We start from the raw sequence: 16,094 nt of genomic DNA on the forward strand, positions 1-16,094 counted from the left end.
AGTAGTGGTAGTAGTAGTGATAGCAGCAGTAGCAGCGGTTGATTGATTGAAAATATATTTTATTGCATAAACAACAAAAGGATTGGGCACAAGTTTGCCAACTTACTAGGCCCTCGTGTGTATACAGCAGGGGTGATGGTGGTGGTGGTGGTGGTGGTGGTGGTGGTGGTATTAGTAGTAGCAGTAGTAGTGATAATAGTAGCAGCAGCAGTGGAGCTGATTTTAATCAGATTGCAGTAGTAGTAGCAGCAGTAGCAGTAGTAGGACAGGCATTATTTAGGCGTATCGTCTAGGAGATTTGTCAAAAAAACACCCAAAAAACAATTACAGCACATTGATTAATTCATCGTCGGCTATTGGGTACCAAATATTTGGTAAATCTGACACGTAGTCATCAGAGGAAACTCGCTACATTTTTCCTAATCGCTAATGCAGCAAGGGGTTTGTCGAACGACAGCTTAAAGTTAGGCTACGTGGTCATAAATCACTGTACAGTACCTGAGATTGAAACTTACTTGGTTTTGCTTAAGATATTAATTTCTATACGAGTGTTTGCTTGTGGTAATGTCTACACAAGTCGATGTGATTGTTACAAGCAAATTTTGACAATGCAGGCTTTTTGTAAGTATTCTTTCACAACTGCAAGCTAGGTGTGGGACGCCTTATGCGCGGTCGGTCTAGGATTGATCCCCGTAGGTGGACTCACTGGGCTATTTCTCGTTCGAGCCAGTGCATCATGACTGACATATTAAACGCCGTGCATGTGCTATCCTGTATATGGCATGGCTCATTTAAAAGATCCCTTGCTTTGACACTATAAATAAAAATTACCAAATGTTTGACATCAATGTGGTCTAGTGGTGTCATTAAAAATAACAAACTTTAACCTTTTTTAATGCATGATACTGAATCGTCAGAATATGTGAGGCAATTCAAAACACTTCAGCTGATCACGAACATACGAATTTACTCGTCCCCAGATAAGATTTTAAAATGTTCGGTGGTAGAGTGCTTGACGAAATTGTGTGTGATCATTCCAGACTTGAGTACAATGGGGTCCAACCCTTCCCACCTGCTCAAGCGAATTTTCTTTTCTTTTTTTCTTACTGTATTTTCCGGTGCAGCATATGTCGCCCCCCACCACCACCCTCTAAGAATTTCGCTTGTCAAACACTAGACTCCTTCCCCACCTTGCATAAATTCTTGTTCTTGCACACGAGCCTGTCACTGTCATACGCTCAGAAATAAAGTTCATTGACTAGATATGAAAACATAGATACTGTTCCAAGCAAGAAAGTAAGTTTTAAACAGTTGTCAGAAATGTTTTAAAGGAACACAAGTACATGTACGTACCTTTAAACGCTGATAGTAGTTGGGACAGTAGTAAGCGGATGTGTGTGTGTGTGGGGGGGGGGGGGGGGGGTACGTAAACTTTACGTAACGCATAATCTTTCTTTTTCATACCCTCTTTCTCCCATCCCAGGCTTCCTATCATAAAATTATTTGTGAATACGTAATAAAACCAAAAAGGAGCTAACTTTCCCCAACTTTGGTGGTTACGGTTTGAAATGTTTTAAAACTGATAAATTTGTAACAATTGTTCTCTTACTATCATATATCTAAAAACTATACAAATATATATATATATTAATTTCCAAGATTTTAGGGTAGGCCTACGTAGTTTTACTTTCCGTAACCTCCCTGCGTGTAACGTTTGGTAACGCTAAGCTACGCAGCGCGCGCACACACACACACACCCCACACACCACACAAATATACACAAACACACATACTCACACAAACACACATACGCACACAAACACACATACGCACACAAACACACATACGCACACATACGCACACAAACACACATTCACGCTCATAACCACAGATATTTTTTGTTTCCAGAGGGCAGGACGTAACCGAGTGGTAAAGCGTCTACCTGATGCGCGGTCAGTCTAGAATCGATCCCCGTCAGTGGACCCATTTGGCTATTTCTCGTTCTAGCCTGTGTACCACAACTGGTATATCAAAAGCTGTGGTATGTGCCATCCTGTCTGTGGGATGGTGCATATAAAAGACTCCTTGCTATTAAAGTCATTTTAATAATTCAATAATAAAACATACTAAAGTTTATACTTCTATTTGAGGTTAATGAGGCACACATCACTGACAGAGAAAAAGTAGCACAGTTTTCAAGTATAACCAGCGGCGTAGCCCCCAATAAAACTTTTTTTTTAAATGTATTAAATTTTATAAAATCATACATTTACACACACACACACACACACACGCACACACCGTATCCCCCCCCCCCCCCCCCCCCCAATATAAAACCCTGGCTATACTAGTGAGTATAACTATTATTACGAACATATGCCAGCCATGCTAAGGCGCAAATTTGGATGGGAATCCGAATTTATGTCCAGCTCACTTGATTTTTAATATTATTTATAATAGCTAATATATTTTTTAATCTTCGGGTTTCAATTCTTAAGGGGAGATAATCCCGTGAACCTTAAATATTTTATCAATTACATCTTTAAATTAATTTTTGTTTATTTTGTCTGTCTATCTGTCTGTCTTTCTGTCTGTTTATCGATATTATGCAGTAATAGATTAGATTATTATTTCGACAAATTATACGATATTTTGCTTCGTCGATCTTAATATATAAAATATATAAACTTAGTGAATATCACTTTAACTCAGCTCGTACAGGGGTTATATTTATACTGCAATAGAACCAACATAAATATAGGCCGCAAACTACTTGAGTGTGTGTGTGTGCGTTCGCGCGTGTGTGTGTGTGTGTGTGTGTGTGTGTGTGTGTGTGTGTGTGTGCGTGCGTGGGGGGGGGGGTTGCTTAAACATGCAGCCATACTACTCTATTAATAATAGATTCCGGTTGATTTTCTTTTTCAGAGATTTTCCCATTTTAAACAAATGTTTTATTTTGTTTACTGTGGAATGGCGATTCCCCCACCCCACCCCACCCCACCCCACCCCACCCTGTTTAGATAAACGCCTAGCGTAGTAAGCTGAACCTGAATCAGAATGATCAATTATTGTCGATTTAATTGTAAGGGGAGATAACTCTGTCGACCTAGATGTGTTATGTTGGTGAAAAAACTAAATCGGCGCAGATCTTCGGTGCATAATATATATATATATAATCCCTTATATTACTGTGCTCTGAATTTTATTATTTATTATTTTGTTTTACTGCCCTCTCACCTGGCTCCTGGTTATTTTAAAATGACCAAGGGCGGATCAAGGGGTGTGGAGACTCGTCATCCATCCACTTTTTGGCAGAAGATATAATAAACATTTTTCCAGTATCCAGGTCAAGACATGCACCCCACCCCCCTTTAATAGCTCACCCCTTTTCCACATCTAGATAATACTAATGATGTTGATGATGATGTCGCTGTTCTTGGTAATGATAATGATGGTGATATTTGTACAGTGGTTCAAATTAATGCAATGATCGTTGTAACAAAACTTTTAATTATTATTTATTTACATGTATTTTATATATCACAGCTGTAATTTTGTTTATTTTGCGTTTGCTATATAGAAGTCGTCTTGATATCAGAGGTTGTAAAGCAAACTCATCTAATTCTACAGTGTTTTACTCGAACACCTTACAAAAAAACGTTGTTCATTTAAATAGCCATTGGCGTTCACTACTTCCACTGCACCAGTTAGTGTCAAAACAGATTACTGCCGCGTCTGTTAATCAAATTCCTGTTTTCGTCCATTAGAGAGTACACGGTTTAATATCAGATACGCACTGACACTTCCAACGTCATAAAACGATCATCAATGACACTTAACGGCCGTTTAATATTCGTCATAATATATATGTCTTATGAGAAACACGTTTCCTTACCAGAAAAGTAGGCACTTTTTTTTCTTTTCTTTTACTTTTTCATCTTTTTATTTTTATTTTTTTTTACAGATTAGATTTGTGGAAAGTTCAGGTAAACTGTAAGGTGAATGAATGAAAGGAACTAGATTTTTAACAAAAAGTTTTAAAATGACACGCGTGGTAAAATGATAATCTCTTTAACAGATGACAATAGCCTTTCGCGAACTGACTGGTTTTATGTGTGAAGAAAACTATTTTCAAACGGCCGTAGATCATTTCTTCTGTTGTGTGTGTTAGACTTGGCGTAAAGACGCTGAACATTGAGGTCAAAACACTGCGCGAATCGGCCGCAGTAATACTACGTTGTATTCAAAAGACTCACCCATGCATAAATATTTGGATTTTCCTCCATTCGGAAGTTTTGTCAGTTTTATGTCTGACGAGGTTCAAGTTCTCTGCCCAATGTTAACATGTTTTTTCACCAGAGGGCACCGGCGGCCACTAACTGCACGCGCAAATTATATCGTCTGCTTTTTCTCGCGCGTGCACATCAACCATTATCCCTGATCATTAAACTGACTCATGCTGAGAAAATACCCTGTTCAAGTAGTTTGCAAATTAGATTTCATTAGCAACTCTGGCTGAGCCAAGATAAACACAGTTTATCTAAATATTAATCTTGTCGTCGAATTTAACGTTTTGTTGCTTTTCAGTTGGTCCGACAATACTTTTAGAAAATATGTTGTATTATGGCACAAAAGCAAATTGCGCCACTTTCTTCCCGTGTTCTATGGGAACGCACTGCCGCGACAATAACGCAGCCAATGTGTCAGCTTTTGTGTGGCGTTTTGTCAAGTTCCACTTACATGCCCCGCGCGGTTCGACCCACCAAAGTATTATTTGTACTCTGTGCCGAAACAATCTACCTTTGTAGGTGACGCCTTCTTATTCCGTTGGCGCGCTGCGAACAAAAAGTACCACTGAGGTACTATGGACGTTCGTTTACCGTAATTTAACTGTTGTTCTCATAATTATATCAGTTGCCCGAAGCCACGAAGAAGTAGGAACGAAAATACAACCTCCAAACAAGCTGCCTAAAAACGCCAGCAAGCTGAATGAATAGGGGTATTATTGCCGAAAAGCAAAGCTTTGGAAGCTGATCACCTACTGAAAGAGATTGCATTGATAAGTGTCTACAAACCATGATTGACAGGTAACGAGGTTGATTGATGCCAGAAGGAGGTGCACGCAGAGCGTGAAAGAGGCGGGCCCGTCCGGAATAACAGCACTTCTGATTGGCTACGCGGTATGGGAAACGAAGCACTGGCTAATTCGCCGAGGGCTGCCTTGTTTTCAATTGAAGCCCGAATGACTTTGTCAAAGATTTTACGAGAGTACGTTGGATAGGAAGTGCATTTCTCGCCCGAGATCAACGTGGAGAGGATCCTAGTGTCGGGACTAATGTAATACCCAAACTCGGACGTTAGCTCACAGGAGCTAGCTGCCCAAACAATGTCACAACGAAGCGAGGAGGTCGCGGGCATACCAGCCTGAGAAACAACGTGCCTCAAGAAAACTCATTCTCTCAGTGTGTATGCGTATGTGTGTGTGTTTACTGCTGCCAGAGAAGAGGCTTTTATTTGGTTTACAGTGTTCATGAACAGCGAAAATGGGCTGTAATTCGGCTCTTTACACCTTCATGTTCAGTCTCCTGGGTTCGGTGCTGCTGACCAAGGTGCCGGGAGCGAAGACGTCGGAAGCGGTGAGGACGTGCGAACCCATTCGTTTCGAGATGTGCCGCGGACTGGGCTACAACGTGACAGGTATGCCGAATCTCGTGAAGCACCAGGTCCAGCAAGACGCGGGACTTCAGCTGCAGACGTTCACCCCACTCATCCAGTACGGCTGTTCGTCGCAGTTGAAGTTCTTCCTTTGTTCAGTGTACGTCCCCATGTGTACGGAGAAAGTGATCACCCCCATAGGACCGTGTCGCCCGATATGCGAGAGTGTCAGGCGCCGGTGTCAGCCGGTTCTGAATGAGTTCGGATACCCGTGGCCCGCCGCCCTCAACTGTTCGAAATTCCCTCCCAAGAACGACCACAACCACATGTGCATGGATGGCCCCGGGGAGGAGGCCGACCCCGTCACGGACCCGGCGGGCAAGTACGGGACCAACAACAACCACAACCGCCGCATCCCCAACCTGGACAGGAGCACGGGCTTCCCCCGCGAGCACGCCAGTTTTCACCACGTCGGCGTCAGCTGCGAACACTATCGCAATCCCTCGAAATACACCTACATCAACAGGACAGAGAGGTGCGCTTTAAAATGCGAGGAGAACGACGCCTTCACCACGGAGGACAAGTTCTTCGCCGATGTCTGGATGGCCATCTGGGCCGGGCTGTGTTTCGTGGCCACCCTGTTCACCGTGCTGACGTTCCTCATCGATTCGCAGCGCTTCCGCTACCCCGAGCGACCCATCATATTCCTGTCCATGTGTTACAACATCTACAGCATCGCATACATTGTACGGCTTATCGCCGGCCGACAGTCAATAGCGTGCGATACCGACAGCCAAAGTGGGAAACAAATTCTGATTCAGGAAGGATTGGAAAACACAGATTGTGCTATTGTGTTCTTGCTACTGTATTTCTTTGGTACGGCCAGTTCCCTTTGGTGGGTCGTTCTAACTTTCACCTGGTTTCTATCGGCCGGTCTCAAATGGGGACACGAGGCTATTCAACTCCACAGCAGTTATTTCCATCTGGCCGCATGGGCAATCCCCGCCATCAAGACCATTGTAATTCTAGTTATGAGAGACGTCGATGCCGACGAAATCACAGGAATTTGTTATGTAGGTAATCAAAATACACAGACTCTCATGGGCTTCGCCATAGCCCCGCATGTTGTGTACCTTTTGGTGGGTGCATCCTTCTTAATCGCCGGGTTCGTGGCGCTCTTCAGAATCAGGAAGAGGGTGCGGGGAGACGGAATAAAGACGGACAAGCTGGAGGTTCTCATGGTGCGGATAGGGATATTCTCTGTCCTTTACACCGTTCCGGCGACCTGTGTTATCGGGTGCTTGTTGTACGAGTACGTCAACCGGACTTCGTGGTACGCTGCCAAAAGCACGAGTCAACCCAATATCGAGGTGTTCATGTTGAAACTGTTCATGTCGCTCGTCGTCGGCATCACGAGCGGCATGTGGATGTGGTCGGCCAAGACTGTGGCTTCGTGGAGGAACTTCTTCACAAAGTTGTGTTCACGCAGGCGGGACAGGAAGAACTGGGAGCATGTGGCAGTGCCCGTGCACCACTACCACCAGATTCCCCTCAAACCGAACAGGACAATACGGATGGATAAATCCAAACGGACGATGAGCAAATCCGACACAGAGACCGTCGTATGAAAGGAAGTCTATGATACGGTGTGGATTAGAACTTGTGTCTGGATTAGAACTTGTGTCTCTGATGATGGTCGTGCTCACAAAAACGTATTAAGAGAGAGAAAGGGAGAAAGAGTACGAAAGAACTCGGTGTTCAGAGAAATATTTAGCACTTTCAGGAGAAACTGGTCAGTATTTTGAACAGCTGGGAACCTTGGTTGTCCAGTTGACAGTCTGTGCGTTGTGGATAGTCCCTAAGGTGGACGTTGTTACACGAGAATGAAACCACCGAAATACTTGTGATAAAAAAGGAGAATAGAGAAGCGGTTTATTTGCGAGAAGTCTTCAATAAAAAGGAATTACAGGAGGGCATTTAATTTTTTTACTTACACGTTGAAACACAAAGTGTGCACACTACCTGTTTTTCAACTCGAGGTATGTGAGGTCTTCTGTTGCCATTTTTTTTTTTTGTCTAACGGATTACTTTCAAGAAACAACGAGATGTGCTCGATGCGTAATAAAACCCCTGGATGGTTTCCAGTTACCGAGGTGAAACCAAACAACGATTTACCTGTCTAAGTGACCCGCGTCCAAAAAATGTCGTCCCAACACTGTGTTCAACAGTCCCACTTCGTCTTGTGCACAAAACGTGTCTGCTGTTGTCCAAATACTCGCAAAATACTATTCCCAAAGTTTTTGTTGTTGTTGTTGTTGGTTTTTTTTGCATTTGAAACAAAACAAATATATTAGCCAAAAAATAATCTACCACCAAAAAAAAAAACCGAACATGGACCAATAGGACTGCCAAGGAAAGAAAGAAATTTTACGGGTAAAAACAGATTTGTTTTGTTATTCTTTCCTCAGGACGAGACTAACTTATACTATTACAGTATAGTACCTGTCTACTACTGTTACAGACAAGGTGCCGCGAGCGTTTTTTTTTTCTGTATTTTTTTTTTCCACGGAACTAAGAAGTCTTGGTTATTGAGCTTTGATCTTGTCAGGGGTATTTGTTGTTACATGCTTTTGTTAAATCTGTTTTCTGTTGTTCGTCTCTTAGAGATGTATTCCACTTGCAAACATTGGAAATCCTTCAAATCTTTTGTCAATATTCAGGTGTTCGTGGTTAAGATGTCCCTTCGACATCGTGTATAGAGGCTTTTAAACGTGGATCTACTGTTTTGCGGTTTAATACAATTTTCATTTACGAATTGTGCCTTCGTTTTTGTTTTTTGGTTGTTTTAGGTTTTTTGGACTGAATCAGGAATCGGTTACGGTCATTTCAGTGGGGGAGGGGGCTAGAATGGAAAGTAATTACAAAATTTGTTAGCTGTTTCTGGTTTTGACAGTATACTTTTATACACAAGAGCGATAGTTTTAGTATTTTTGACAATAACCATTTTGGGGAATTTATTAACATGTTCTCCAGTATTCTTTTTTAAAAAGATGGCACCTAGGTTCATACTTTCATTCGATTTAAATAATAATGTGTACTGGGGTGTCGTTAAACATCTATTCTATTCTATTAATTAATAATGTAAAAACTAAACATACTACTTTAATTTGTTCTTTTAATTTTACATTACTTTCATTTCTCCTATATTTTATGTCAGTGCAATTCATGGTATAAAATAGATAAATCTGAGGAAAAAAACCCCCAATTAGTTGGAAACTGAAAACGAATATAATTCCATTTAGATAAATATACAGTGATGAAACTCCTTTAAGCATCGTCGTACTAGATAAAATGTCAGGTTTTGGGGAGGTGTAGTGTATCGTTTATTTATCGTTTATCAGGTATAAAACATTTTTAATAAACATCTAAAACTGTAAATTACAGAAAACTACGGACATGTAACTGAAATCTAGCTAGCTTAACATTCCGATACAAAACGTAAACAACGGCAATGCACTTAATTAATTTCTTAGCTGTTTTGTTGGCACCTATTGTAAACCAAGTGCAACTTGTTAATTACAGTTTTGTTAAATATCTAAAACTGTTGAAGCTATTGTTAGCTTTGTTTCACTTTTCTAAGCATATATAGGTCAACTTGAATGCTTCTCTATATACACGAATATACACTTTTCTTATCAATGAGCAACCGATATATATATATATATATATATATATATTTATTTATTTATTTATTTTATTGTACAAAACGCCCACAAGACGTTGATACATGTGTTAACTGTCACCATAAATCAGATTTGCTGACATTCAATCAAAATGCTATGTTTTCTTCTCTTTCTTTTTTTTCCTTCTTGTTTTGACATTAGGTATTTGTCAAATGTTGCAAGTGGAATACATACAACGGAGACGAGATGTTTTTCTTATTTTTAATCTGTAGCTATTACGACATGTAGCCTTAACTTACACGTTCATTCTGTTACTGAAAACAGTTGCACCTACACCCTATCAACGTTTTAATAGCATATTTTAAAATCAGTATTTAAACACGAGATTCTATTTTAAAATCTTCTAAACAAAGTGTTTCGAAATTGTGAAATGTTTGGGGGCTTAATATAAAGACATTTGCAACTAATGCTATCTAATATTAATTTTGTATTTCCTAGTTTTCTTACACCCGTTGAACTACATGCTCCTGATATTCTCTTATGTATACTGATCAACAAAAGCAACGCGAATGTTAATTTATTTTTAATTCATTTAAAATTATTCAGCTTGAATCACATTCGACTTTATGTCTATTAAAATCACCAATGTCTTGTGAAGATCTTGAGCCCATTTGAAAGGTCTATTAACTGAATTAATTTGATCATGGAAAAAAAGTATATATTAAAATATGTGCGTTGCTTTTGTTGTTCACTTACAATATTCTGTTTCATTTGTGTTAATTAAGCACCAGTTGAAACCGATCTTTATTACAAAATTGTGTTACTATTGTTATGGTGGACATATACAAAAATGGGGTGGGGTTATGTTTAACTGATTTATATCATTTACTGTGTAAATTGGTATTTAATTTTAAAATTAGTTTGACAAAACTCTTGTTATACTGTAGACCGACCATTTAATTTTTGGTTATAAAAATAAAATCTATTTATTATCCTTTAATCTTCAAAGTACACGTTTATTTAATATATATATATGTGTATATGTATATGTATATGTATATGTATATGTATATGTATATGTATATGTATATGTATATGTATATATATATGTGTATGTGTATATGTATATGTATATGTATATGTATATGTATATGTATATATATATGTATATATATATATATATGTATGTGTATATGTATATGTATATGTATATGTATATGTATATATATATATATATATATATATGTATATATATATATATATATGTGTGTGTGTGTGTATATATATATACGATAGTTTGTAAAGTATTGGAAAGTCACTAACACCATTATCTTAACAATTTTAGACCTAGAGTTAACTATAATTTACATCTCAAAATCTCAGAAAATAAAAGAAACTGAAGAATACTGCCACCATGCAACCTGCTATGAAATTGGAATATGAAACGAGGCTATTTTTAATTTTTGTCTAAGAATTACTGCTGTAATGCAGCTCAAAACAATCTTTTTACAATGAGAAATTAGTGATTTCTATAACTTACATAAAATTGAATGGTCGGGACTACGCTGCTCTAGACTGACTTCACATCCTTTGAACAAAAATCATTTTTCGAGACCAAAGATAATTGCAGTTTGTTTTTACCGATCTCTATGTTCTTGACTTAATATATATATATGCGACCTGGTGCTAAATATTGTTCCATAAAAATAGTCCCAATATAAATAATGGCATTTCACCGACAACAAAATGTGTACATATTTTGAAATGAATGAAACTTGAAATGAACAACCTGTTTGTTTTTATTTGACAGTTTATGTTTTTTTATAAGTAATTTACGATAAAGATCTAACGGTTATAAACATGTGCAGTGAGTTTGGTGCCATTGTAACATGTTTACGACTAGTAGAGCCTTTCTTGATAACTAAAATTGCATATTAAAGATATTTCCTTGTTTAGAATATCAGTGTCAAAATATAAACAAGGTGTTTATTGTCCTGTTTGTTGTAGCCCAAATTGGATTTTACCTTTCAATAATTTCGTATGTATTAAAAATATATATATTACGAATCCATATGAACATTGGCTGCTGCAAACATTAGGTCGTTAGCACACGGCCATAAACACACTGGATACACAGACACTGGCATTCTAAACAAGAAAATATATTTAATATGTAACTGTAGTCGCCAAAAGGTTTGGTAGTCCGTAAGCTCTCATTCTGATGGTAGGCCAATCTCCCCCCCCCCCCCCCCCTCCCCGAATTCAACGAAATTGTCCGAAACTGGATAACGTTTATTCGTATTGGCAATACTGCCAAACAGCTAAATAGTGTGGCAAACAAATCACTATGCATTTTTACATGGATTACAAATAATAGTGTGGGTATTTTGTCCGATTTTCTCTATCGTTTTTTCCCGAATTTGATTATTTGTTCCAGCACAGGTGTGATAGGGGGGACTGCCTCCTGTCTCGTACACTTACATGTATGTGTTAGTCGAAAACAACTTAAAATAGTGACAAACGCAGGACATTCCCTTTAATTATCTGCATGTTGTTAATAGTTTTCAGTCAATAACTACATGTAGATATGAACTACTATTTACCAATGGTTACCATTAGCTCAAACAACTTGAAGTTTAGTCGATTTGAACAACCATAAAACATACTCTTTATTGTGGAGGTTTTATTCGTTCTCGTATAATGTTTTGATGCATGCTTACATGGCTCAGTCAGGCATGAATCTAATATTTTTAATGGGGTGGTGGGGGGGGGGGGGGGGCGTTATACTAATGTACGGCAGTTTCATGGCGTTTGTAAACAATAGTATTCGCTGTATACAAACTAAAAAATATTTACTTGACAAAAATAGTGGCGGGACTCTTGACCCCCACCTAAATACGCCCCTGTCACTGAAAGTCTCGAGTAGAACACTCTTTGTCACAAGCTCTGGCCTCGCCAAAGATTTCTTTCCAGGAGGCAAGGGTGTGAAAAATAATGAAATCCATAGCTATGAAGGTGAAATATGAATATAATTATATATATACAATGTATATATAAATATATATATATATATATATATATATATATATATATATATATATATATATATATATATATATATGTATATATATATATGTGTGTGTGTGTGTGTGTGTGTGTGTGTGTGTATGTTCATTTTAATATGAAATTGCAAGGTTTTATCTTTTGTTTTCGCAGTACTTGAGGTTACATATGTCATGCGGTTGATTAATAAGGTTAGGTAACTCTAGTTGACAGGTATGTTGGTGGTAAGTTATTAGATGTCGCTTTATGGGTGAACGTTACATGTTCCGTGCTGGGTGCCATGGGCGTGATAGGAAAATATAATATTTTATTTTTTAATAATTCGTAATGCGACTTTCTTAACAGAGGTGGTCGCTTACTCGAAATATAATTGAATCTTCCTCCTTATTTAAATTGCGTATATTGTTAAACAAATACCTAGCCTGTACTGTGATATACTGATTAAGGGAAATAGATAGTGTTGTATAACAATGGATACAATGGCTGTTTACGCGGCAGTGTTTCTCTGCAGTGGTACCCAGATATTAATACTAAACGCATCGTCGCCTGTAACCAAAGCAGACGTGAAACTGCTAAAGTAGAACAAGATATAGACCGTAGACAAAATGTGAGACTGCTATATATAGACTATTGACAAATTGTGAGAACGCAAGGTATTGACTACATATAGCAATATATAGCGAGATAAATGTGAGATTACAGTGTATAGCTACTGCTAGAGGAACGTAAGATCGCAAGGTACAGCAAGAGAGAAAAAATCTGAATGTATAGCTAGAGGAACGTGAGATCGCATTGTTCAGCCAGAGGAACGTGAGATCGCATTGTTCAACTAGAGGAACGTGAGATCGCATTGTTCAACTAGAGGAACGTGAGATCGTAACGTATAACAAGAAGAACGTGGAATCTCAGTGTGTGTAGCTATAGCTAGAGGAATGTGAGATCACAATGTACAGCTAAAGAAACGTGAGATTGCTTTGTATAGCTAGAGAAATGTGAGGTCGCACGCAATGTATATTAGAAACATGTGAGATCGCAATGTACAGCTAAAGAAACGTGAGATTGCTTTGTATAGCTAGAGAAATGTGAGGTCGCACGCAATGTATATTAGAAATATGTGAGATCGCAATGTACAGCTAGAGAAACGTGAGATTGCAATATACAGCTAGAAAAACGCGAGATTGCAACGTGTAGCTAGAGGAACGCGAGGTTGAAAATTATAACAAGAGGAACGTGGAATCGCAGTGTATATAGCTAGAGAAATGTGAGATCGCAATGTACAAGTAGAGAAACGTGACATCGCTGAGAAACGTGAGGCTGCAATGTACAGTTAGAGAAACGGATGAACATTATCTCACAACGCACCGACTATAAAGAAATATAAGACTGCACGGTATAGATTGCAGATAAATGTGAAATTGCCTTTATATAGGTGTCACAGCAAAATGGTCGAAATAAATACATACATTATTTATAAACTTACTTTGCGAAAACATAACTGAGACGTACAGTTATAAATAGTTTAATGAAAACATGCTGAGACCATTATTACTGTATATAATCTTGCGACAATATTCTTCAATTTCCGTTTATTTACAACACAAATTCGAAAATCCCAATAAAAGACACGCATTTCGATTCCTGTTATTTTCACAACATCTAGAACTGTAAACACTCACTGGACCTTGCGTCTAAATGACCCCTCCCCTTACCCTTGCTCTGAGGTTGCACTGTCATTCGGAAGGTTAAGTATGTCGAAAAAAGTCGCCTTAAAAAAAGGTCTCTCGGGTGAGATGTGCTCGTCTTGTTCCACTTTTACATAAAAAAAGAGAGCACAAACTCCGGCAACACTATAATAACGGTGCAAAGCCATATATTTGTGTGTAGGAATGCCGCGTTCTATTACTGACATGTGGCTGGCGCTGTTCCCGTATTTATGATGCAAGCCAGACTCTACCAGTCCATACATTACCCAGATGGTGAAAATAGCAATGCCAATACGACGAAAGGTCATTGCAATTCTCAGGGATTTCAAATAATGACTTAAGGGGCTTTCTTTTCGTTCGTTTTGTAACACTGTTTAGTAAATATGTTTTTTTTTAGAGTAACACAGATTGAAAAGTGTACTTTTTAAAACTTTGACGTCTCAGAAATTAAATTATTAGCATACATAAGTTCTGAAGATTTTTAAAAGTGTATTTGAAAGAAAAGCGAGTGTTGTTTTCATCTAGACATTTTCAGTGCTGGTAGATCTTTGTGTATATTAAAGACTGGAATCTTGTAAACGCCTGTCGGTAATAACCTAGAGAATTAGGAATTAAGTAAATCTTGGAAATTAGGAAACGATGGAAGTTGGGGTTCATTTTAAAAGTGGATCCTCTCTTCCAGAGAAAATTTAAATTTAAATCTGTTTAGTCTTTGGTACACAAACATGTTTTATTGCTCTTTAAAAAAGTTATTACGGCAACAGCAAATAGTTTGCGAATGTATCGTGTTTAAATCCACTAACTCCATTCAAATAACCTACAGTCCCTGCATCCACCAAAACCATTGTATTTGGTTAATACTATAACATAACCATTTAGGAATTGGTTGAACATATGACTCTCGTGTATATGACTCTCGTGTATATGACTTGTGTCATACGACTCTCGTGTATATGACTCTCGTGTATATGACTAGTGTATATGACTCGTGTCATATGACTCGTGTATATGACTCGTGTATACGACTCGTGTATACGACTCGTGTATATGACTCGTGTCATATGACTCTTGTGTATATGACTCTTGTGTATATGACTCGTGTATATGACTCGTGTATATGACTCTCGTGTATATGACTCGTGTCATATGACTCGTGTATATGACTCGTGTATATGACTCGTGTATATGACTCTCGTGTCATAATTCAGTAGCAAGTTGTAGACCTATTCCAACATTTCAACCGTAACATGGCATGTTTCGTGGATTTTAAATTTCCCATAGTATTTTTAGTTCATTAAGAAAGATTTGTGGACTAAACTGATGCAAATTTGCAGTAATGATGTTGCCATATGACCACATTGTTTTACTTTATTTATATTACTTCTACCAAGGTAGAAACTCTGAGTGATGTGTGTCCAAGAACTTTTATTTCTTGGGTTACTGACATAACAGTTTAAAATAATTAAAGAGGTAGACTCTAGGATGTTAATTCAAGATGTGGATGGGGCACATGCCTCACTTTGGAATGAATTGTGTTTCAGCCAATGTTCGGATGTGTCGAGTATTTACTTGAAAATTATTAAAAAGTGGTTAATTTAAAGAAAATCACTAACACTAAATTTTGTAGCTACTGTGAATAAAAAATAGCAGTTAGCTAATTTGACAATGGAGAATAGGGCGAGCCGTGAGGAAGCCGGAGGGGCCCAGGATCCGTTGAGGGGCTGAAAATTTTTATGTTATGTTTCAACAAACTGTCCTGTTTTAGTAAAGCAATAGAGGGGACAGTCGAACTGATTTGCCACCAGATACCTACCTTGCCTGTAGAGCTTAGCTTCCTTCTCCCTTCTTCCTCCCCTCCCCCAACCACACCCCTGAGCCCGCCGCTTGTACACGTATCCTTGATATGGCGGCAGTGTTTGAAATTCTCGTAATGATTAAACTCTCAAGGACTGCAGGGTCATAAAACAGTCCTCGGTCATTAAATGCGTCG

General features: G+C 38.4%; 1 protein-coding gene across 1 annotated transcript; it reads left to right on the forward strand.

Moving 5' to 3' along the window:
* Positions 1 to 5,226: 5,226 nt before the first annotated feature.
* On the forward strand, positions 5,227 to 10,332 carry LOC121370506 (frizzled-4-like). The gene has a single exon (XM_041495789.1). The coding sequence runs from the start codon at positions 5,544 to 5,546 to the stop codon at positions 7,281 to 7,283; it is 1,740 nt and encodes a 579-aa protein (XP_041351723.1). The 5' UTR covers positions 5,227 to 5,543; the 3' UTR covers positions 7,284 to 10,332.
* Positions 10,333 to 16,094: the final 5,762 nt, after the last annotated feature.

Source organism: Gigantopelta aegis, chromosome 4 (assembly GCF_016097555.1).
Source record: "Gigantopelta aegis isolate Gae_Host chromosome 4, Gae_host_genome, whole genome shotgun sequence".
In the NCBI taxonomy this organism is placed as follows: Eukaryota; Metazoa; Mollusca; class Gastropoda; order Neomphalida; family Peltospiridae; genus Gigantopelta; species Gigantopelta aegis.